At 33.5% G+C, this 24,803-nt stretch overlaps 1 protein-coding gene and 1 pseudogene across 1 annotated transcript; both read left to right on the top strand.

Annotated features, from left to right (window-relative positions):
* Window positions 1–5,987: 5,987 nt before the first annotated feature.
* LOC132059126 (phosphoglucan phosphatase DSP4, amyloplastic-like) lies at window positions 5,988–16,884 on the top strand. The gene is made up of 14 exons (XM_059451632.1): window positions 5,988–6,148; window positions 6,226–6,295; window positions 7,793–7,837; window positions 8,263–8,365; window positions 8,823–8,899; window positions 8,982–9,058; window positions 9,163–9,243; window positions 10,381–10,513; window positions 11,975–12,034; window positions 12,520–12,576; window positions 14,685–14,780; window positions 15,089–15,148; window positions 15,656–15,763; window positions 16,563–16,884. Exons 1-14 carry the CDS (start codon window positions 6,123–6,125, stop codon window positions 16,692–16,694), a joined length of 1,125 nt encoding a protein of 374 aa, XP_059307615.1. The 5' UTR covers window positions 5,988–6,122; the 3' UTR covers window positions 16,695–16,884.
* A 1,512-nt stretch (window positions 16,885–18,396) lies between these two features.
* Window positions 18,397–24,335, top strand: LOC132060603 (phosphoglucan phosphatase DSP4, amyloplastic-like; annotated as a pseudogene).
* Window positions 24,336–24,803: the final 468 nt, after the last annotated feature.

The raw sequence follows: 24,803 nt of genomic DNA, 5'->3' as shown, positions 1-24,803 counted from the left end.
CCTGTTTAAGAGAAAATTACTTTCTATCAAGATCTTTTTCATTCAGAAAGCTCGAACATGAGACCTCTGATTAAAGGTGAAGAGATCCTATTCATCTCACCACAACCCTTATTGGTCCCTCCTCTATTTATCATCTATATTTTAGCAAACATGTTACTACGTGATATGATATCTATTCTATAAAAAGTTATTGACTTTTTTCTTCTTCTTATATTTTAATTTTCAAATAATCCATCTTGTTGTCTATACAAAAAATTAAAGACATAGCTTCTTCTCCTGCCATCAAGTGTTGATGGTTCAATTGACTTTTACATTTGGATATCAAAGGTATATAGTACTAGTGATTTCATCTTTTTGATTACATCCTTTCAATTTTCACTTTAGACATGATTATTTGAATTTCTCTTTTTAATTTTATTGCATGCAGGAGAATTTTGAAACAAAATGGACATGGACGTTGAGATGATAGACACTTTAATGAATCCCACAAGGAACAATCAAGACAGCTTTGAGTACAATTGGCAAAGCCTTCAAAGCAATATAAAGGTATTAAATGGCATAGTTTTGGAGATTGAGGTACAAGTGAAGGAAGCAGAAAAAAGGAAAAGAAAAAGAGAAGTTGAAAATTGGTGTGAAGAAGTTGGGAAAATCAAAAATCAATTTTTGAAATTGCATAAGGATTTATTAGAAAAAACACCACAAAAGTGTACTTCAGAAGTTGGAGAAAATTTGTGTGTGATTAATTCAGGAGTAGTTGGACTTATTGAGCAGAGTCAACATTTTGGCCAGCTTTTTGTTGATGTTCATCAGGCCCCTTTGGATGATCAAGATTTGCAAAGAATTTGGGCATGTTTATCTATTGATTGCTAAGGGAAGTCATCAATTTTATTTTTTCGATTTAATTATTCAATATTCAAAATTTACTAGTCCGAGTAATCAAGCTAATGAGAGTTTTGAAAAACGGATGGTTAAATCAAAGAAAAGATGACTTTTGAGCCATCAATAGAAAGTCCTCCATTTTCATTATATTCTTATATGAATCATAGTACTATTTTTGACATTATTGTTACATCATGTGTGTTTTTTTTTTTTTTTTTTTTTTTTTTTTTTACATTAGTGGTGGTTTTAAGATTTTCTGATACAATTAAATGCATATATATACTTCAACTTTCTCAAAGTAGTGTTGTTGAGGATACTGGGATGGATAGGATTTTTTCACTCCTAGGGCTTGTTTGGACATGATTTTAAATTATGATTTGAAATCGGGTTGATTTGAAGTTGAAATTTTGTTTGATCATGCAATTTGGATTTCTTAAGTTGAATTTTTTCTCATAAACATTAAAATTCCACAATTTGTAAAAACTATCAAAACTTCCCCAACTCTTATACAATCTTACCAAATGAGCAAATCAAATTTCATAAATAAGGTATCATTAATAAATTACATATCTCTATATTCCTTTTATAAATAAATGCTCGCGATTACATGTTATTAAAAACTTTCAAATACGCATAATTTTAGAAAGATCCCTTTGGTTCACAAAAGATTAACAATAGTAGTAACTAGTTATTCTTTAATATATTTTATTTCACATGGTACGGATAATCTCTTCACGTCAAGCATGATTCTTTTCCGATTGGTCTTCTTTTACAAAATATAAACTTATGGGTCAAGTTTACATTTTAAAAAATTGAAATCATAAATTGAAATTCCAAATCCTACTTTTTGGATAATTTGGGATTTGAAATTGAAATTTTGTGCATATTTGATAAACTAAAGTTGACTTGAAATCAAAATATGAAATTAGGCTCCCAAATCCTATGGCTAAACACCTACTTAATCAACGGTTTCGTGTTCAACTTGTGGGTATGGAGAAAATCCTATTAGAAAGTGCTTCCCAGTCTTATAGCCTGTTTGGTCAAGCTTCTAAAAACAACTTATTTTAAAAAGTGCTTTTTTCAAAAGTACTTTTCAAAAAAGTATTTTTGGCTAAAAGCAGTTTGTGTTTGGCCAATTAATTTAAAAAGTACTTTTGAGCAGCAATTAGTGTTTGGCCAAGCTTTTAAAAAGTACTTCTATGTGTATTTTTCTCAAAAGTACTTTTCAAAAAAGTGCTTTTGGGCAAAAACTATTTTTTTAGCTTCTGAAAAACTGCTTCTGCTACTCCCCAAAAGTACTTATTTTCTCCCAAAAGCTTGGCCAAACACCTCATTTTTTTTAAAATAAGCACTTATTGAAAAAAATAAGTACTTTTAAAGAAAAAATAAGCTTGGCCAAACAGGCTATTAATATCAAACGACAAGAATGGGTGAGAAACTAAAAAAGAATATCCTGCATCTGCATAAAATATATTCTCAAAATGTGCTGAAATTATTCGGACAAGATGAATAATTGCACCATTTAAGACCATCCCATTATCAAAAGCTTTATTTTAATTTTATTTTTTTATTTAACTATTTTATATACCTATTAATTCAATTAGTTCGAATTCGCATCAATGGCGATAAGAAAATCTCCGACTTACCTTGTTACACAAGAGCCACAAGCACGCACGTTCATAATGGATTGAGCTCCTTTCCATTTCCCTTCTCTCTATTTTTCCCGAGTTCTACCTTAGTAGGCGCTTCGACATGCGGTTTGAAATCATGGTTTGAAACCATGAGATGAAACCAGCGTTTGGACATGCATTTCATCTCATGGTTTCAAACCATGGTTTTAAAAAATTTAAATATAAAAATTAACCCATAAGTTTATATTTTATAATAAAAAGACCCATAAGTTGGTAAATATTTTTAACAATTACTCCCACCAACCATTTACCAATCTCATTAACTTCCACCAACCTTTATTTATGTCTACCATTTGGAGGATTATATTAAAGAGTAATTACATTACTATTCATGTTAAATTTTCGTTTTTATTGAACTAAAGTTTGATCAATTGATGTTATATTTTTTAGAAAGGCCTTCTAGTAGCATATTAATTTTGTTATGAACTACGACTTGCTCATTTGGTAAAATTGTATAAGAATTGAGAATGTTTTGATAGTTTTCACAACTTGTGGGGTTTTATGTCTATAAGAGAAAATACAACTTAGGATATCCAAATTATATGTCCAAGCATGGTTTCAAACCATGTCCAAACGGCTCCTTAGAATAGAGAGACATGGCACGGTTTAGAATTAATGGCTAAGATTTAATTGACTAAAACAAGGCCCTAACCATGGTTTATATAATTAATAACTTATCCATAAATATATTAAAATATTTTCTTGCTCTTCCTATTTTAATATTCCATCCCATTTTTTTTTCAACTATGACAATTCTTTAATAGCGATATTTTTCAGAATATAGACAATTCTTTCAGAAATATACAATTACCAATTGAATTATGGAGTCTATATTATGTGAATTTATAAGCATCATAATTGAAAAAAAAATGAAAAATATCACCTATTGAATAATGGGGTCTATTAGGGAAAAAAATTAAGTGGCAAAAAATAATCGGGTAAATCAAAAAAGATATTTTACTGGGTAGGAAAAGTAAAATAGGAAGAGAGAGAAAAATATTCTAATATATTTATGGATAAGTTATTAATTATGTAAACAATGGTTAGGGCCTTGTTTTAGTCAATTAAACTTAGCCATTAATTCTAATTCATGCCATGTCTTTCTAATCCAAGGTAGAACTTGAGGAAAATGGAGAAAAGGAAAATGGAGAGGAGCCCAATCCGTCCATGACAATAAGTGAAAGTGTTGAACGCTTAAAACACTAAGAATAATGAGGCGACTCGGAGGAATTAGGATTAGATTATACGTACGGTCGTATGTACCATGTTTTTATACGGTTTTGCAGAACCCAATTCAATAATTTATTTTTAATTTTTATTTAATCTAAACAAATATAAGGTAGAACTCAGTAATTCTAAAAGACTAAAATTAAAAACTCGTAAATTTTAAATTCTGAATCCGACTTATGTGCACGAAACCATATTGTAAACATTAATGTAGTAAGGGTTGGGTGAGAGATGAATAAGATGATACTCTCTTGCTAGATAGCAAACGAGGGCAAGTTTTATATTGGATTATTATAGCATGCAAATGCCCTGGGACTCTATGTTCATAATGATTGCCTTTGGCACTCCGGAGAAGTAAATTTTAATTGAACTTATATTTGCTCAATGGATATTATCCGCTTATGGTAAAACTTCATATTTAATTTAGGATCCGTTTGGCCATGAGAATTATTCACTTTTTTTTTTCGTTTATGGTGTTTGACTATAAAGTTGTATTTGGAATTTGAAAAACAATCAAAGTCTTGTTTTTCACTTTTTTCATTTTTTGTTTTGGACCGTTACTTTTGTTTTTCTGTTTTCAATTTTTACCTAAAAGTTTTTATGTTGCTCAATTTTTACCCTAAATGTTCATACAACTTTTTTCATTGGTTAGAGGCAACTTATGTTGCTCAGTTGCTCTCCACTCTAATATTCAACATCATGTGCTAAAAAGCCTCTAAAAGAAAAAAAAGCAGGCGGAAATTTTGCAACAAAGCCTTTATTTAGATCTTTATATTTTTTGTGTACGCGCAAGCCTCCCGCATTAAATTGCTTTGATGGAAAGAAACCATCAGTTTTAAGCACTCCATAAGCTAATCTCGAGTATTGTTGCTATATTTCTTGCACTGATTATATTTATTAATTGCTTTGGGTGATTTTGCAGTTTTTTAAAAATTAAGGGATATAAATCATATTTCATGTTTTAAAAAAAAAAACACATTTCAACAATCAAATATTATTTTCAAAAATTATGGTCAAACACAACTCCACCTTCAATTTAAAAAATTCCAAAAAAAGTAAATTTTTTTTGTTTGGTTTCTAAGGCCAAACGCCTACTTAGGCTATCAATCATGTCGTTATCTCTCCTGATCATGATAATAATTTGACCTGAGATATCAAATCCCGAATATTTTACATTATAGTTTATCAGCAATAGATACCCAAAGTGCGGTACACTTCACGCCAACCTAAACTCCCTATCCTCGTAGAAAAAGAGAATATCAATGGTGAATTTCAATAATTAATTTTGACTTCATCTCCTGTAAGTGCAGCCACGATAGTTAGTGGCATATATTTGACGAAAGATAGCATTATTAGCATCTGGATTTGCGTTCTCCTTCTAGAATCGATAAATATAATATTTAAATGATAACCTATATATACATATTTAAATCAATTTGTTTCTCTAATTAGAAAATCAGAGAATGAAGCTGCTCATATTTTAGCTAGGACGATTGATTTTATATCTGGTTCGATGGAATGGGGGTCTGTCCCACCATTTTGTATGTATTTAATTTTACAAACCTTGTTAGCTGTCTAATCTTAAAATAAGGAGAGGAGAGAATGATACAAGTCCAAAGGTAGAATGGATCGGATTTTGACTTTTTACATAAAATTGAAGGAAGAATAATTTCTCCATTAAATGAGCATTTTATTAATGGTTTTGTTTGTTATCAATCCCATATCCGGTATCTATTCCGATTAATTTGAACTCATGCCTAAAAGTCCATTTTGAAAAGTAAAACAACAAAGATTACTCTATTTTCAGAGCTTTAACTTGAGATTAAATACTACTATGAAGGAGTACTTACATCATACCATAACTTTCGATTGTATTTTATCAACAACTGAACTATAGGAGTATACAAACTACAAAAAATTTGCCATCCGTTCAAAATATATCATTTACTATGTATATTTATAGAGGGAAAGGAAACAAAAAGAAAAAGAAAAAAAAAAAGATTAATTCCAAGCAGCCATAATTTTTTTCTATGAAAAAGAGATGTACCCCTATACCCTACGAAAAAGGAAAAAGATCAGAGGGTATTATAGAGAATCTTGAAAAAGGTGCCTTTTTCAGATTTGATTGGAGGTTACAGTTAGTATAAACTATCTTATAAAACGCCAAAATCAGAAAAATATCAGTGACAAGTATTATAAAGTACTACTCAGACAACAAAAAACTGAACTGATAAAATAATAGTACACAGTTTCATTTCAGTTCTGTTTCATATCAGATTCACATTCTTCTTCATTCTCTCTGCTCCAAATCTATTCATTTTCCCAATGAATTGCCTTCAAAATCTTCCCAGGTTTATTTGATTTTTTTTTGTTTGTTAAAGTTTCATTTTTTGTTGGATTAATTAACTTTTTTAATTTTGGTTTTCAGATCATCTGGTTTACCACTTAGAAGCTTCACAGGCAATTCAAGAAAGCCTTTTTCCACTGTTGTTTCACTGGTAATAATCTCTTTAATCCACTTATGAGTATTGTTTCCTTTGATTGGAGTTGGACACGTTAATTTGATTAGTGTATTGCTCCGTCTCAATTTATGTGAAGGCGTTTGACTGAGCATGAAGTATAAGAAAGAAAGAAAGAAAGAAAGACTTTTGATACTAGTGGTCTAAGTTATAGATATTTGTTTGGCTATAAATCAATGTTGAATAAGAAATTTAAAGTTAAATTGTTACTAAATATAGAAAGATATCTTTTTTTACTTTTTGGGACGGACTAAAAAGTAAAAGTGTCACGTAAATTGGGATGGTGGGAGTATTATGTTAGTAGGTATTTGGCCATAGATTCCAAATATTTTTCACTTTATTTGGAATTTATGAAGTTGAAGTTGAAGATGGAGTTGTGTTTGGTTATACTTTTTGCAAATGAGACAAGAAAGCATTTTTTTATTTGGAATTATGAAGATGGAGTTGGAAAACAGGTTATAAGCTGTTTTCCAAATTTGGAATCCAACTTCAAGTTGGATTTGGAATTTTCATGGGCAAGCACCGATTTTAAATAAAGTTGAAATTATTCCGAAAAACGCGAGGTCAAACGGGTCATAAATATAGAAAGATATCATTTTTGGACTGACTAAAAAGTAAAAGTGTCGCATAAATTGAGATGGAGGGAGTATTATTTTAGTGATATTGGGAGAAAATTATATGGGGTCCACCTTCATTTGGTAGAAATCTTGGCTGAATTTGGGGACTAAATTTGTTTTGTCTGAGGAAGTGTTGGCATTTTTTTCTTTTGTTTTTGTACTTCTTAGAGCCCTCAGTTTTTGCTCCTATAAAGAGGGGCAGCTTTTCTTCTCATTTCACTACAGAAGCAAAAGTAGCAGAGAAACAAGTCACACACATTGAGAAAGTAAATAGTGTGCTAGGAGAAATACTGTGAGCAGTGTTATAGTAAGTTGTGTATATCCAAAGAAGGTTCCTGTGGTGGTCTCTCGAGTATTTTACTCGAAATTGCGAAGTGTTATGATATTACTTTGAACCTCTTAGGCCGCTGTTTCCTCCTTATTAAGAAGAGTTTTGCTTGTTGAAATCTTGGTGTCCTTATTACCTTGTATTGTTACTTGATTACTGTGTCTCGGTACGCTGTTTATATTGCTATTAGTTACTAATAGTATTATTTTCTGTGTGATATCATTCACAATAAAATATTTAAGTAATGGTTATAAAGTTAGTTTGATAGAGAAACCATGTCTTCAAAGTAGTGAAAGTAGCTATGGGTTTACCCTGTGCGCACCCGAAAGGTAGCGGCTGCGGGTTCTCATGTCATCAAAAAAAAAAAAAAAAAGTAGTGAAAGTAGTATATAAATTGAATGGTGGCAAGCATCTTGCGGCATCCTAGAGAAAATGTCATACAAATTGAAATGGCAGGACTAGTAATTTGTACTTTCTACTGGTTGTGATCAATATGGAACCTTATCATGCTCATTGTTTTTTCATTCACAGGGGATGACAAAATTTGCTTATCAGCGTCTAAGTGTTGTGGCACAGGTAATTTTTGAAACAGCTATTTATGAATCATTCATTGGTATTTCCTTTTTTTTCTTTTTATGGACTTTTGTTTTTGAATTCTGTGTTCCTTGATCAGATTATTTAGCTGAACATGGTACTCTTTTTCTGTACAATGTCAATTGGTCTTGCACATTAGTAGTAGTGACAGTTTAAATTGCGAAAAAATCTGCCTGCTTTGGTGTCTCTTTTCCTTTCCATTATCTTCTAACCGAGATCTCTCTTCCTCTCTCTCTCTCTCTCTCTCTCTCTCTCTTGCATAGTTTACTAGGAACAGGGAAGGTTGAAATTGAGTATGTTATAACATAGTGTTTACTGCAGCTTCTTCTCCTTTTCCTCTCTCTACCCTTTCTTTCATCTATGAAACCATTTCTGAATCGGCATTAGCTTACTTGCTATGTTTCTAGGTAGTATCTGGTCCTGAATCTACTACCGAGAAGGATGAGACAGAGAAGGATGCGGGAAAATCTGATACATACAGTAATGACATGACTGCAGCTATGGGGGCTGGTTAGTCTATCTTCAGACGCGTTTTTTAGTTCTGTGAACTTTATGTTCTTTTACTTTGAGGATTTTTCTGGTGCAAAACCTTTCCGATGTGAACAGGAAAGCTATTAAACTTATTAGTTTCCTTGACTTATCAAAAAAAAACTTATTACTCTCCCTGGCATTTTTATAAAGCTACATTACATGCTAGCTAATAGGTTAAGTTATGTGCATACTATTTTCTCTTCTTTGCTTCTCCTTCTTGCCTTCCCCTTTGTTGAAGAACATCCTTTCCTTATGCAAACTGCAAATCCAAGTTTGCTCTATGTAGACATGATTCAGTTGTATTAGCATAACTTCCGGATCATCTAACGTAATGACATGCACCTTTAGTCAGTAATTTATCAATAAAAGTTTGCACAGTCCTATTAACTAACTACTATATGTGGCACTCATATCGTCGCTGACTTTCTTAATGCAGTCTTAACCTATAGGCATGAGTTAGGAATGAACTACACCTTCATCCTGCCAGATTTGATTGTTGGGTCATGTCTACAGGTAATGAAATTCCTTTTCCTTTAAGCATATTATCCTTTTCAGAAGTGACCTTTTGACTTATTTGACTCCAACGAAATGGCAGACTCCTGAGGATGTGGACAAACTTCGCAGCATTGGAGTAAAAACTATTTTTTGCTTGCAACAAAATCCAGATCTCGAGTATCCATGAAATATGTCATGTATTTATTTCATGTTGGATCAACAAATCTATTTCACCCTCAATCTACAACATTCTTTACAAGTCCTTAATTACTGTTCTCTAGATATTTTGGGGTTGATATCAGTGCAATTCGTGAATATGCCAACAAATGCGGTGATATTGAACACTTGCGTGCCGAAATAAGGTTTGTTTAAGAGAAAAAAGTCAGCAGTGCGTTGTTTTGTGATTGTAACTCTCCCTCTCCCTCCCCCTCTCTCTCTCTCTCTCTCTCTCTCTCTCTCTCTCTCTCTGTGTACGTTTGTCTCTCTCTTTTCGTTTAATGTAGCATTACCATTTCTTCTTTTTTAAACCACTTCTTTGATGTTACAGATAGTGGAGGAGTTTATGCAATTGAGAAAGACATGCTTTTCTTTTGGTTACATTTAGTTCTAAAAGGAAATATATTAAAGATTGGAGTTGGTTTGAACATGAAATAACAGGTTATATTAACCTAGGGATATGTGTATGCACATTTAAAGGACAAGAAAGAGAACATCTATTACTGGGATAATTTTCCCGTTCATGTGCAAAAGATTTGTTTTCTGTATATCCCTTGAATCAATTCCTTTTCATCCTCTTCCATTGCAAGAAATGCAAGTACTAAAGTAAGCACACTTCTTTATTTCCTAGTCGCTGGGTGGGCAGTTGTGGAATGGTTTACAGATGCCAAAATTGTTAAACTTCTTATTATGGCTGATAATTATACCTGCAAGGGTGTGTAATTTTTCTTATAAGTACGTTATGTCCACAGGACCTTAGCATAATTTGATTCTTTTTTTTTTTTTTTTGAGATGGTATTCTGTTTTCACATTCTTATCTTAAACCCATGTGAAGAAGGAACAAAAGGATTTGGAATTTGATCCCGAGCATCAATAAGCTTTGTTTATAACATCATATGTGCAGAGTACTAAAAGATGAAGAAGTTTTATCCGTTTCAAGAATATTTGTTAAATGTACACTACCTCACCTGCTGATGTTGGAAAGGAGGTTCTTCATTACATGGTCTGACATGTCTTGGGATTCTCATTCTAACCCAAGCTAAGGTGAAAACAGTAAAAGTTTTTCCAAAAGTGAGAATAAGTTGTAATTGAACAGATAATCTTAGCGTTTGACGATTTGCAAGTAAATTGCTGTGCATACTAGTTCCAAAAATTGGACAAGCATCTTACATTTGTGGCTTTATAATTTTTTATCATCACTACAATACGTGATTTCATGAGGCATTTCAAAAAGTTAATTCCATGATGCTAATTCCTAAGTGCGCTGATGCTTGATGAAGCAGGGATTTTGATGCATTTGATTTGAGGTTGCGGCTTCCAGCGGTAATGAGCATACTGACGAAAGCCATCAATAGAAATGGGGGTGTGACTTACATACATTGCACCGCTGGACTTGGCAGAGCTCCCGCAGTTGCGGTATGTGCTTATGAGTTTCTTTATGTCGCCTGGTGACTGCAATGACATTAAAGTACTAATTCAAATGATAGTCTAGGCGTGGAAATTTCCCCCCTCTTGCTTGTGGTATTTGGATCGGTTCTCTGAACTTTGATGACATAGAGCACTGTATGGTTGCTCCTGGAGCATAAACCTTTTTAACGGTAAACTGAAATTTGTGCAACGACAAAATGATTTGAACTAATCATGTGCAACTTTTTCTTCCTAGGATAACATAGAATGTTTTTGACCACTGGAGCCTCTAATTTTCATTTACTTGAGTTTGTTCTTTGCTAATCCATAAACAGTGTTGTTGATGCACTAATATACGTTTCTTGTACTTAATTCAAGACCCTAAGTATCTGTAGCGGCCTACATCTTCTTTAGTATGAAATGATACAGTCAATGTCCCTTTCTGAATAATTGAGCTTCATATGTAATTATCATCTCCCTGTTTCTTCCTCTCCAACATGATGTATCACCTGGACCTCCTCTCAATCTTTGTCACTGAATCATTGCTCACCACTCCTTTCCAAATTTAACACTCATTGCGGCCCTTAAGCATTGCTGAATTACACATCAAGTCCTTGCAACAACAGAATAAAACTCCATTATAAATAGTTTCCCTTCTGCACTCCGTCCTCACTCCTCCCCTCATCTCCAAATCCCGGTCCTAGCGATTTCCATACCCATCTCTAAGTTTCACCTGAATTCCAGAAGCACCTGACCCAAATTTGTGAGTTTGAGCAAATCCTGTCTTTTCTTTGATTTTCAATTAGCAGTTCAGTGCATTGCTTTGTGCTAGAATCCATTGTGACTGCTTGTATTATACTGATCTGGTGATTGTGCTTGCATTTTTTCTTGTGTTTTTGCCACTTTGTGGTGTTAGTAATGGACGAATGATTGCAAGACCGTAGTAGTGCAGTGGAGAAGTTTACCGACATTTCATCATTGTCTGTGTCCCTTCTGTGTGCATTGGTGCATGTTCTTCCTTATTCTATACCTCAAAGATGTAGGGTGATGATTAGTCGTCTGGGCCAATGGACTCTCTAGTGCTTGCAGGCTTCACACTAGTAGCCTGCAAGGGGAAGTGAAAAAGAAGTAGAAAGAGACCATCCAATAGCTGGTCATACTCCAAATTAGAACATTGGCCAATTGTATGCGTTGAACCATACGATCACCTCATTCAAAAGTTTAAGCAGAGGACACTTTTATTTACTTAAGTATGTCTTCAACACAACCCTCAGGTGCTAATTAGATTCTCTTTCATGAGTCAAGGATGTGAAAACTTCTTTTCATTGAAGGATGCTGATCTTGTAATTTTCTTATTTGAAAAGTATCTTGTATTTGAAATACAATCACAATTAGCTGGAAATGTTTTATTTTACTTATTTAGATTACGTTGTGATTAACTTATATTCTTTTTGGAACTTTGAATTGCAGTTGACTCACATGTTCTGGGTTCAAGGCTATAAGCTTAATGATGCTTTCGATTTACTCGTGGTAAATTTTCCCTGTTATGTTTGTTATGTAGTTTCACTTCTTGAAAATATTATTATTGCTGGCTGTCTTGCTATAACACCAAGTGTTCATTGAGAATGGTTACCATGAATTACGGTCCTTGAGGAAGAAGAGTTTGTCTTCTTGGGTCCAGTAGCCAAACTTCTGAAGTTGATATCATCTGTTGAAGATGATACCATGTTTTTTTTGGTCTTTGCACTAAAAATCCTTATGGTGGTGACCTGGGGAAAGTGTTTATGTGGATCGCATCTGTAGCAATGTTTGTGAAGCTGATTATTGCCTGTTGAAGATACAAACATACAGTAATACCATGTGTTTATTGGTTTTTGCAATAAATTTCCTCGGAATATTTTATTGGAACTTGGCTGATTCTTTTTCCCCTTTTGTATAGCTTATTCCATTTTTTTTTTTTTCAACTCAAACTGGTTTTACTTATCTTGACCAAGTCTTTTCTTGTCTTTTTGCAGAGCAAGCGCTCCTGCTTTCCAAAACTAACTGCCATCAAAAGTGCCACAGCAGACATCGTGAGTTCTATTATCATTTTAACAATTTATCATTCCCATAGTTGAAGGGGGGCCTTGGCGTAACTGGTAAAGTTGCTGCCAACCTTTTGCTGCAATGCAGGGTAAGGTTGCGTTACAATAGACCCTTGTGGTCCGGCCCTTCCCCGGACCCCGCGCATAGCGGGAGCTTAGTGCACCGGGTGGGCCCTTTTTTTTTTTTTTTTTTTTTTTTGTACTTTTTATCATTCCCATAGTCCCTTCACGCCCTTGTGGCTTTTGGTGTTGGTGTTGGTGTGGGATGCTTGGTAATATGTATTGCACTTCATCACTTAATAAATTGAATTGAAATTTGAATCACTAGTTAGGATTAATAATCCCTAACTTGTTTGAAACTGAGGCGTAGTTGTTGTTGTTTAGATAGGATTAATAATACTACTTATACCTGACAATCGTATTTTTCCTTTGGGGAAAGGTCAATTTTTTACAAAACCAATACCAGGAGGTATTGTATCTTTACAAGGATTTGTAGTGTACTTTCAAACCTGAAAGGGTTCCATCATTGGTAGATTATTTTCAATGTCATTAACTACATTCCTTTTAGGCCAAACATACAGACACCGAATACATCTAAATTTTAAATGAGAAAACAATTTTCCTTCCTCTGAGTGAATTGTTCTTCACTCTTCTTTTCTCCATCTCTGCCCTTGCCAGCAGCTTAGTAGTTGTGCCAAATCTCCGGGCAACACCCATTAGTCACAATACAGATTTATGACAAATTCCAAATCTGCCAAACAACTTTACACTGAAAAAGACAATTGACTGATTCAGATGCCTGTTTGATTTTAGCTGCATGCTCTTCTTTGTTAATGTCCTTGAGTTAAACAAGATTCGTGTGTAGCTATCCAACCAAAACAACCCACTTTAGGTGGAGCTCTTTTTTTCCAGATTATCTTCCACGGCCAACTATATCTACCAGATTCAGTTTGTCTTAATAACATCTTATAACAAGATCTCACAGAAAATTTATCATCCATCCTCTCCAGTACAAATAATCATTTCTGTTTTCCACACTAAGTTCAGTGTTCATTTTTTCATAAGCAATTCACGTCCCCGACCTCCAATCATGGAAGTTTCTTCTGAAAAGGAGATTCCATCAACTTTCAGTGAAACATTCAGCTATATTACACATTTCGTCAACAGCCAGATTGGCAGATTGTACAGATCTGGAAAAAGTGTCTTACAATGCAGTATTCTCCTGCGATTTCCAGAATCTAATTTTTCTCCCACTTCCTGCTTTCAGACTTGTGTAAAAGGCTGAAATCCGTACCATAAGCTCCTTATTTGTCTTCATAAGGAATGTTGACTAATTTTGTACAATGTGGAGCTCCCTTACCATATTTAACAGTAACCACTTACTTCCGTAATTCATTCTTCCTATCATTGAATCTTCAATGACACTTGTAAAGTAACCTCTTATTGTGCAGCTTCAAGTTTCCAACTCCCACACCTCCAGAATAAATTAGTTACACAAAGTTGTAACAACACTATTTGTCCTCTCAAATATGTCAATATTTTGTGTAACTGTGCACAAGACTCTCCAGTTGCTATATTGTAATTAATTGACCGGTCTATTTCACAGTGAGATGCAGTTGGTTGATGGAGAAAAATTGATAGGATAGGAGTATAAACAAAGAAAAGCTGATCTGCATATTCTCCATTCTTTAACACCCTTTGAGAAGAGAGATGTAATCCATTATCCATTCTTCCCCACATAATCTTTGCTTTGCTCACTTGTATATTGTTTTCTATAAAAAGATGTATCTCTTGTGATTGTAATCGAATTGGGAAAATATTGGAAGATTGTGTTGGTTTGTCAGATATCTGGAGGTAAAATAACAAAAATAGGTCAATCCTGCTACGACGTGCAGAGAGAAACTATTTGTTTCATAATGTACCTGGGTTACTGTATAGTTACAATATTTTACAACACCATGGACGACTTTTTCATCTTTATTTTATTATGTCTTCTTTTACATCTATTTTTCATTTCACATTCTGGCTTCTAATTATGATAGGTGGTTAGTGTCGTAAATGCTTTTCTGTTCTTGACTGAGTATTCCTGTTTAAAGCTTACAGGCCATAAAAAGACGCCTGTCACATTGACATGGCATGGTGTTAAGTGTACTACAGTGGAAATATCTGGACTTGATATTGGCTGGGGCCAGGTAATAATCAAGTCTCACAAATGGTAATAGACTACTAGTTTTTTTCTTCCAATCTTTGACAATACACTACTCACAAGTAGTTTTATTCTTTGACAATCACATACCCTGTACTCAATTTAATAAGAGGCTCTCACTACTAGGGAAGGAACATTCTGGAATAAAGATTCGAGTTTCCATTAGCATTTCATTGCCTTTTACATGTTCTAAAGAAAGTTCATTAAACACTGTTTGCACTTGATGCAGCAATGCATTATTTCATGCTTTTTATTAACGAGCTCATTTAAGAACTCTGCTTATGATGTTTTCAGAGAATACCCTTGGAATTTGATGCAGATCGAGGTTTGTGGACTCTCCATAGGGAATTGCCTGTAAGTAAAGTCCACACACTTTGTGTTTCTTTATATGCCTTCAATCCTTTTTTATAGCAAGATTCTTAAAGCTATACCAAAAGGTTTGTTTAAGTCCTGTAACTTGTTGAAGATCGGGTTTTCATGGCATCTAAAGAATATACCGTTATAAGTTACTCCCTATGTCCCATTTTATGTGACACGCTTTCTTTTTTAGTCTTTTCCCGAAAGAAAAGATACCTTTCTCTATTTGGAAACTATTTAAAATTAGCATCCCAATTTCACACATTAATGACGTAAGTTATTGGATCCTCTTGATATAAAAATTCATTCTTTTACTAGGAAAGAAAATGAAAAGACATGTGGAACTCTCACTAGCACGCAGTTAATTATTACTATCTTGCTTTATTTCTTAAATTCCATGTACAGACAAATATCTTCATATAAAATGAGATGGAAAGAGTAATTGGAGAATATATGAAAAATGTTTTTGAAAGATTTTCAACCTTAATGTATCTCCATTAACAGGAAGGGCACTATGAATACAAGTACGTCGTTGATGGTGAATGGACATGTAATGAGTTTGAGCCCATCACTTCTCCCAACAAAGATGGACATGTCAACAACTTTGTAGAGGTAAGGAACTGATTTCACTTGGTTGTAGAACGAGAGGTGCATGCTTTCCTCCTATCGTATCGTCCTACATACGCCTTTTTTTTTTTTTTATATTTGAAATTTCTGTTTTATTAGTTGGAGTTTACTATATTCTCGTGTCAAAATGTTTTTTTCAAAGGCATAAGACATAAGCACTGAATATGGCATAAATCAAATGCTGGAAAGTGATAAGAGTATTATCCATATTTTTCATCGGACATCGCATTGGCCATACACATAGGCAGAGGCGGATCCAGGATTTAAACTCTATGAGTCCAACCTTTTAAGATTCTTAGCATTGAACCCATTATATTTTTAAGTAATAGGTTCAGGTCTACTATTTATTGCAATTGTAGTAAATTTTTACACTTAAATTTATGTTCTGAGTCAAAAGTTATGGGTTCAGTTGAACCCGTACCTATAATGGTACATCCGCCCCTGTTTATAGGCAAATGCACTTTAATATCAAGTCTCTGAACTCATGATTGTGATGGATTCAGTGTGTGAGTACATAAAAGTTGAACCCGTCAAATTTGAATCATGAATCCACCTCTAACCATACATTAGCTGCGGCTGAGGTGTTTAGCCTCCTTTGTAGCTGTGACTGCTCAAAAAGGGGATATGTCTGTTTCTACTTCAACCTTTCAATCTAGAGTTGCCATCCTTTGACTTCTCATGGATATGTCTGTTTCTACCTCAACCTTTCAATCTAGAACTGCCATCCGTTGACTTCTCATAGTTATTATCTCTTACCTAATGTTCAACTTGGACGTGCCAACAGGTTCTTGACGACAATTCAGACAGTACCCGTGCAGCAGTTCGGAAGAGGCTCACTGGTGATGACCCTCATCTTACTTTAAATGAAAGGCTCATAATTAGCCAATTTCTCGAAGCTTATCCAGACGTAGAATGAAGGGAATGCATATCATAACTTACTATGCACTTTGTAATTGTAAACAAGCCAATAATCTGCTATAACTCATGCAATTCAATAAATCATGCAGTGTAAGATATAGCTGTTTGTAGCATGACCACACGAGTTGTATGATACGTTTTTAGGAACGAACACAGTTTTATGCTTTAGTGAAGTAACTATTCCATCACTACTTTTCTTCCTCTTTTTCATCCGTCTTTTAGGTAAATAAGGCTCGCTTCATTTCAGAAACCGTGGACACGTCATTAGTTTGTAATTCTCATGAGTTATGTAATTTAAAAAAAGGGGATAGCAATTTCTGCAGACTGGCTTCTGTCACATATGCATGTGGGCCCGGGAAGGACTGCATCATAAGCGTCTATTATACGCACCTTTACCCTGCTTTTAAGAGGTTGTTTCAAGCCTCCAGTTTATCTAATTAGAGCTCATTTAATGGTAAAGTAGTTAACAAAATTCAGAGGGAAAATAGTCGTTTTAGTCCTTGAGTTACAGTTTTATCCTAGTTTTGATCCCTCATGAGTAAGCATGTTTAACCTTTAATTAACGTAACATGCTATTTTGCTCCGTCAAACTAAGGGAATTCAAAACTTAACAGAATCCATATTTAGAAATTTAGAAAGGGAGAAATAAAAATAAAGATGGAACAAGTGGAGCTATGATTCAAGGATAAATGTTCAAAGGATTATTTGGTCTACTCTCCTTTTTCTGATTCAGAATTTCAAGGAAACAAAATGAACCTTAATAGAAGTTATTCGTGATAAATATTTAAACTCATCTCTTGTTTAAATTGAGCTAATTGTAAAATGAACCTTGGTACTGCTTTTTTGTTTCCTTCATAATTTGACTCTGAAAAGCATTTTTAGAAAATATATTTCTTTTAAAAAATAATTCACACCCCCCAACTTAAACAAAAATATTTTTAAAGCAACAATTTGGGGGCTGTATACTCTGATAAACATATTGTAACTTTCAAAATATATTTCTAAAAAAATTATAACAAAAGTACTTTTCAAAATAAGCAGTTTTTTAAACAGTGTGTTCTTTGAAATCGGGCGCATATGCCCAAACATCATAAATCGGTAGTACTTTATAATAACTTACCGGTCATTATAAGCTGCCTGTTAGCATAGGCGGATGGAGCTCTATAACTTGGGGTTCAATTGAACCCCAAACTTTCGATGAGGGGTATAAATTTATGTGTAAAAATTTACTAAAATCACAATAAATAGTAAATTTGAACCCATAACTTTAGAAATGTAATGGGTTAGTGCTAAAATTTTTAGATGTTGAACCCCTAGAATTTAAATCCTACATCCGCCTCTGCCTGTTAGTGCTTTGCCAAATACACACATAAAAATTAATTTGTCATAATCTATTCTAGATATACTCATAAATTTGGAGACATGACATTAAGAAATAAAAAACGAAACTAAAAAAAAAATATATATATATATATATCTTGAGATTTTTAATATAGCAAGTGGATTAATAAGTCAGATTTTCATGCCCTTTAATCTAGGGTCGTCTTTTAAAATAAATATTAGTGCTATCAAGGAAATTTCCATGTCTCTTCCAAATTTCTACTCTTTTATTTCTCTTTTGTTATCATTTTAGTTTAATCAAGTTATCAGTAACTACCTAATATTTATTTATTTTAAAAAATTATGACTTATTTTATTTTAAAAAATTATGACTTCTCTTCTTATTTTATAATCTCTATAGTTTGGTTTCCAAATCCATCTTGTCTGTCTTAGAAAGAAGGCATAGCTTCTTCTTTGACGTTTAACATTTGGATAGCAAAGATATAATAGTGATTTCATCATCTTTTTTCATTATGTCTTTGTTAAGCTTTTTGATTTTTTTCAAATCTTTTTTCATTATGTCTTTGTTAAGCTTTTTGATTTTTTTTCAATTTACACTTTAGTCATTGATTATCTGAGTTTTTCAATTTTGTAACTCGTTTTTCTTCTGGTAATAGTTTTATTTTTCCTATTAATTCAGGTTAATTCGGTTCTCAAATCTTCTGATTTACCACTAAAAATCTTCACGGACGTTTTAACAAAGAAGGATTTCTTGAAGCGCATGTGAAGATTTTATTTGGACGACTAATATGTTTTGAGCTTAATAAAGTCTAAATTTCTAATAGATTTGAATTCAACAAAATTTAACTACATATAATGACTCAACATGATGTTTATTTTTCTATAAGGGCAATTTTGTCCATATATCAAAAGAAAATAAAAAAAATTGAACTGACCGCCATGGTGTTAATTTTTGTATAATATTCATTGTATTTGTTTGATTTAAGAAATACAAGGTATATCTGAAATAGAATAATATTATAGGGGTGTTTAGCGTAACGAAAAATTTGACATGTGTTCCATATTATGTTAGTGGTATTGGAAGAAAAATATTTAAGTTGAAACTTAGTTTTATAGAGAAAATATATGTTAAAATTTTTGGCACCCAAGAAACATGAAGTTTCAGGTTCAAATTTCAGCCGAGGAAAAAATACTACTAGGTGATTTTCTCTTACGTGTGCTGATGGAAGTTAGCTGGTATCACGTGAAACTAATCGATGTGCACGCAAGCTGGCCAGAACACTATAATTATAAAATAAATGTTTCAATTTTTATCAAAATCATTTCTGAATGTGCTAAAATAGAGAGAATGCCATATAACTCGAAAAGGAGGGAGTATTAATTTGTAATAGCTATTGGTTGTGATCAATGTTGCACATTATCATTTCATTTTTCTCTCCCTCTCTCTCTCTCTATTTTTTTTTTTTTTTTTTGGGAGTCATTTGCAGGTGATGGCAAAATCTGTAGCTACTGAAGATGGTTAGTCTATCTCTTTACACATTTTTAAATTTTGGAACTTTATGTTCTTTTACGTTGAGGATCTATCTATTGCATACCTTAAACTATTAAACTTATTAGTATCCTGACTTATCAAAAGAAAAAACCCGTTAATTTCCTTAATTTTACTAGACTAATAGCCTGTTTGACCAAGCTTTTGGGAAACTAAAATTGTTTATTTTTTAAAAAAGAAGGTGCTTATTTTAGAGAGTTGAGTTGTTTGGCCAAGCTTTTAGAAAAAATAAGTATTTTTGAGTATGAGTAATAGCAGAAATTATTTTTTAGAAGCTGAAAAGAAACGTAGCTCTTCACGGAAGCACTTTTGGAACCTTAGTCATCAAGCACAAATTATTGCTCTAATATTGACAAAAGTACTTCTCAAATTAATTAGTCAAACACAAAATGATACGTACGTTCCAAAAGTATTTTTTCGAAAAGCAGTTCTTATAAAAAAATGCTTTTGAAACTAAATCAATTTTGAAAGCTTGGTCAGAGTTGCATGCTAGCTGAATAGGTTAACCTGTGGGTGATCTTTTTCTACTATTTACTTGTTTCTCCTTCTTGCCTTCCCTTTGTTAAAGAACATCCTTACCTTAGCAAATTGCAAATCAAAGTATACTCCATGTAGACATGATTCAGTTGTATTAGTATAATTTTGAGATCATCTTACTTAGCGACATGCACTTTAAGTAATTTGCTCAAAAAATTTTGCACACACACACACACATATATATAGTCCCATTACCTAACTACTATGTGTAACACTCATAACTTTCTTAATGCAGACTTAACCTATAGGCATGAGTTAGGAATGAGCTACAACTTCATCCGTCCAGATTTGATTGTTGGTTCATGTCTACAGGTAATGAGTGATTCACTTTCTTTTTTTGGTAACATATTACTTTTTGACTTTTTTTTTTTTTTTTCACTCCAACAAAATGACAGGCTCCTGAGGAGGTGGACAAGCTTCGTAGCGTTGGAGTAAAAACTATTTTTTGCTTGCAACAAAATCCAGATCTTGAGTATCCATGAAATATGTCATGATTGTTTATTTCATGTTGGATCAGGCAAATCTGTATCATGGTTCAATCTATGACATTCTTTACAAGTCCTTAATTTAGTGTTTTCCAGATATTTTGGGATTGATATCAGTGCAATTCGAGAATACGCCAGTAAATGCAGTGACATTGAACATTTGCGTGCCGAGATAAGGTTAGTTTATAACATTTGCATATGCCTGCCAATGCAGTGACATTGAACATTGCAATATTGCAATCTGTAGAGTACTAAAAAGATAAAATTATTACTATTTCAAGAATATTTGCTAAATGTACACTATCTCACTTTCTGATGTTGGGAAAGTGTTCTTCACAGGGGCGGATCTAAAGGGGAACCTACAGGTTCACGTGAAACCCAGTAGATTCTGCGCATAGCTCTATATGTATTAAGAAATCCACTAAATATCGGCATATATTTGACTGTGAACCCAATTATTATTGTATATTAACTTGAGGTCGTTGTGAGAACCCATAAACCTAAAATCCTGGATTAACCTCTGGTTCTTCATTATATGGTCTGAAATATCTCGGTATTTTCGTTCTAGCCCCGCCAAGCTAAGGTGAAAACAGAAAGAAGTGCTTCCAAAATTGGCAATATGTTGTAGTTGAACAGAAATTGTTAGTGATTGATGATTGCAAGTGAACTATATATTGTCCATACAAATTCCAAAAATTGGACAAGCATCTTTCCTTTTTGTGGCTTTATAAATTTTTATATTCGCTACAATATGTCAATGCCATGAAGCATTTCCAAAACGTTAAATCTCATGATGTTAATTCCTAAGTGTTTCTGATGGTTGATGAAGCAGGGATTTTGATGCATTTGATTTGAGGTTGCGGCTTCCGGCTGTATTAAGCAAACTGAACAAGGCCATCAATAGAAATGGGGGTGTGACTTACATACATTGCACCGCCGGACATGGCTGAGCTCCCTCAGTTGCGGTATGTGCTTATAAGTTTCTTTATGTCTCCCGAGGGTTGCAACCACGTTAAGTAACTAAACTAAATGATAGTGAGTCTAGGCATGGAAGTTTTCTCCCTCTTGCTTGTTTTATTACAATTGTGTATCAACACTTTAATTACATAGAGCACAATGTCATTTCTCAAGAGAAAAACAAGTAGGAGGAACAGACCGTTTGATGGTTTGTCATGATACTCCAAATTAGAACGTTGACTAATAGTATGCTTTGAACTGTGTGCCCATCTCATTTAAAAGTTTAAGCAGTTAGAAAAGACACACTTTTGTTTACATAATTATGTATTGGCATACCCTTTACATGAAAATTAGATGCTTGAGAAAATTTCTTTTCAAAATATGTGACAAGACTTGAATTTAGGACCTCTGTCTATTGTGGTACCATATTGAATTGTATGATCACTTCATCTAAAAGCTTAGGCTGCACACTTTTATTTACTCATTAAGTTAGTTACATTTGAAGTGTTAGTTGTTTATTCGGATTAGGAGAACATGATCATTTTGCGTAACTGTTCTTATTGGTGAACCTTGCATTTCATTTACAAGTAGAGTTTTGAGAGCGTGAGACATAGCCTGAAATCCAGTTACGATTACTATGTAATTTGTCTTGTAATTTATCAGGAGAACATCCCTTTTATTTATTGAAGTTACCTTGTGATTGAACTTATATCTGTTTTCGGAACTTTGAATTACAGTTGGCATATTTATTCTGGGTTCAAGGCTATAAGCTTAGTGAAGCTTTCAATTTACTCACGGTAATTCTTTTTACCTGTATGTTAGTTATGAAGTTCCACATTTTGAAGATAGTTTTGCTGGTCTTTTTACCTGTATGTTAGTTATGAAGTTCCACAATTTGAAGATAGTTTTGCTGGTCGTTTTGCTATATCACCTAGCTAGTGTTCTTTGACGAAACATTCTTTGTAAATGTAACCATAACCATTGAGACTGGCTGATTCTTATCTTTTTTATCCCTTTTATATATGTGATACATTTTTTGTTTTTCTTTGTTTATAAACTTTATTTGGTTTTAACATATCTTGACCAAGGTTTTCTCTATCTTTTTGCAGAGCAAGAGATCTTGTTTTCCAAAACTTGATGCTGTAAACTGTGCCACTGTAGACATCGTGAGTTCTATTTTTGTTTTTACAATTTATAATTCCCACAGTTCCCTTGTGGCTTTTCTGTTCTTGATCAAGTATAGTCCTGTTTATAGCTTACAGGCCTTAAAAAGAAGGCTGTCACAATGACATGGTATGGTGAAAAATGTACTCCAGTGGAAATATCTGGACTTGATATTGGCTGGGACCAGGTAATAGCCAAGTCTCACAAATACCTATTCTTAAGTACTCGTATTTCTTAGGACAGATACTGTAGTTAATCTTTTTTCGAATTTTGACTGTCAATTTGATCAATGTTAGTCACAAGTAGTTCTATTCTTTAACAATCACATCTTCACTACTAGGGAAGGAACATTCTCGAATAAGAATTCCAAGTTCCATTATTGTAGCATTTCATTGCCTTCTACATAAACTGTGCATTATTTGATGCTTTTTATTGAAGAGCTCATTTAAGAACTTTCTTGTCATGTTTTCAGAGAATACCCTTGGAATTTGATGCGGAGCGAGGTTTGTGGATTCTCCATAGGGACTTGCCCGTAAGTATGCGGTTTTAGGTTTAACGCATTTTTCTCCTTATAATGATGTATATACAAAAACATAATTAGAAAGTTTTGCAGCATGTGGGATGTAATTTCTGTTTTTGGATCTTAGTATCTTCAAGTCCACACACTTTATGTTTCTTTATATGCTTCGATAAAATATCACATAGACTATTCCAAGATCCAAAACAACCTAAAGAGTATATTGTTGTGAATTAATTGGAGAACAAATAACAAATATTTTGTAAAGGTTGTCAATTCCAATATCTCTTCATTAACAGGAAGGACACTATGAATACAAGTACATCATTGACGGTGAATGGACATGCAATGAGTTTGAGCCCATCACTTCTCCCACCGAAGATGGGAATGTCAACAACTATGTAGAGGTAAGGAACTGGTTTCTTATGAGAAGCATCCATTTGTATATATATACACGAAAAATTACGAAAGTTTCAACAATTAACAAGTAATTTTCTGAAACCACATTGCATAAGTGCGATCAGATTAAAATCTTGGACCCACCTCTGGCGATACATCAGCTGCGGCTGAGGTGCTTAGCCTTCTCAATAGTCGAAATGTGTATTTTTACCCCATCCTTTCAATCTAGAGTTGCTGTCCTTTGACTTCCCACACTTCTAAAAAAACAGAAATTAGGGACAAACAAATTCAGCAAAATCCGTCGCTAATCTTATTTAACGACGGATTAGCGACATATTATCAAAAAACTGTTAGTTTTGGGCGATTTTACGGCAGATTAGCGATGAAATTCGTTAAATAATTCCAGTTTTTTTTATGTGACGGTTATTGTCTCTGACCTGTTGAACGTGTTAACAGGTTCTTGACGACATTAATCCAGACACTATCAGAGCACTAGTTCGGAAGAGGCTCTCTGATGATGATCCTGATCTTACTTCAAATGAAAGGCTCATAATTCGACAATATCTCTAAGCTTATCCAGATGTAGAATGAAGTGGATTATGTCACACAGTACTTACTTTTTATACACATTGTAATTGTAAACAAATTAAAGCCAATCATCTGCTATAGCTCATGATGCAGTGTAATTAAGATGTGGTTGTTTGTAGTATCAATAAGAGTTGCATGATACGTTACATGAATAAATTTTTTTTTTCTTTTGTGAGTTTTCCACCCATTCTCCACTACCCATTTTGAGGTAAAACTAATCCAAATTCGCGAGGAAGCATCTATCAATGGGAAGTAGTCTATTATCCGGACTTAAATTCGAGACTTCTAATTAAGGATAGATGGATAAGTACCACCTCATCACAACCTCTGGAGATAACATGTTCAGTCTCGGAAGCTCACACTTCTAAATCCACTCTCCAAATCTTGGGAGAATTAAGTAAACATCTGCAAATCAAGGAAAAGATAAAATAAAGTACCCAAAAAGATAAAGAAAAAAGAAATACACGGTTGATATATATAAATGTAAGATAGTTATCAAGATCCTAAAAAGGATTAAAAGTTTAACTCTTTCATGTGATTAGTAAATGCCGTCTTTATTAAAAAATATAT

The sequence above is a fragment of the Lycium ferocissimum genome, chromosome 6 (assembly GCF_029784015.1).
Source record: "Lycium ferocissimum isolate CSIRO_LF1 chromosome 6, AGI_CSIRO_Lferr_CH_V1, whole genome shotgun sequence".
Lineage (NCBI taxonomy): Eukaryota > Viridiplantae > Streptophyta > Magnoliopsida > Solanales > Solanaceae > Lycium > Lycium ferocissimum.
The sequence above is the reverse complement of the archived record's forward strand: the minus strand, read 5'-3'. Positions and strand labels throughout refer to the sequence as shown.

Bases quoted from the DNA above. Each gene is read 5' to 3' on its own strand.
- LOC132059126 (XM_059451632.1), top strand. From the start codon at position 6,123: ATGAATTGCCTTCAAAATCTTCCCAG. The intron at 6,296-7,792 runs GTAATAATCTCT...TTTCATTCACAG, and splicing joins TTTCCACTGTTGTTTCACTG to GGGATGACAAAATTTGCTTA. The intron at 14,781-15,088 runs GTAATAATCAAG...TGATGTTTTCAG, and splicing joins TTGATATTGGCTGGGGCCAG to AGAATACCCTTGGAATTTGA.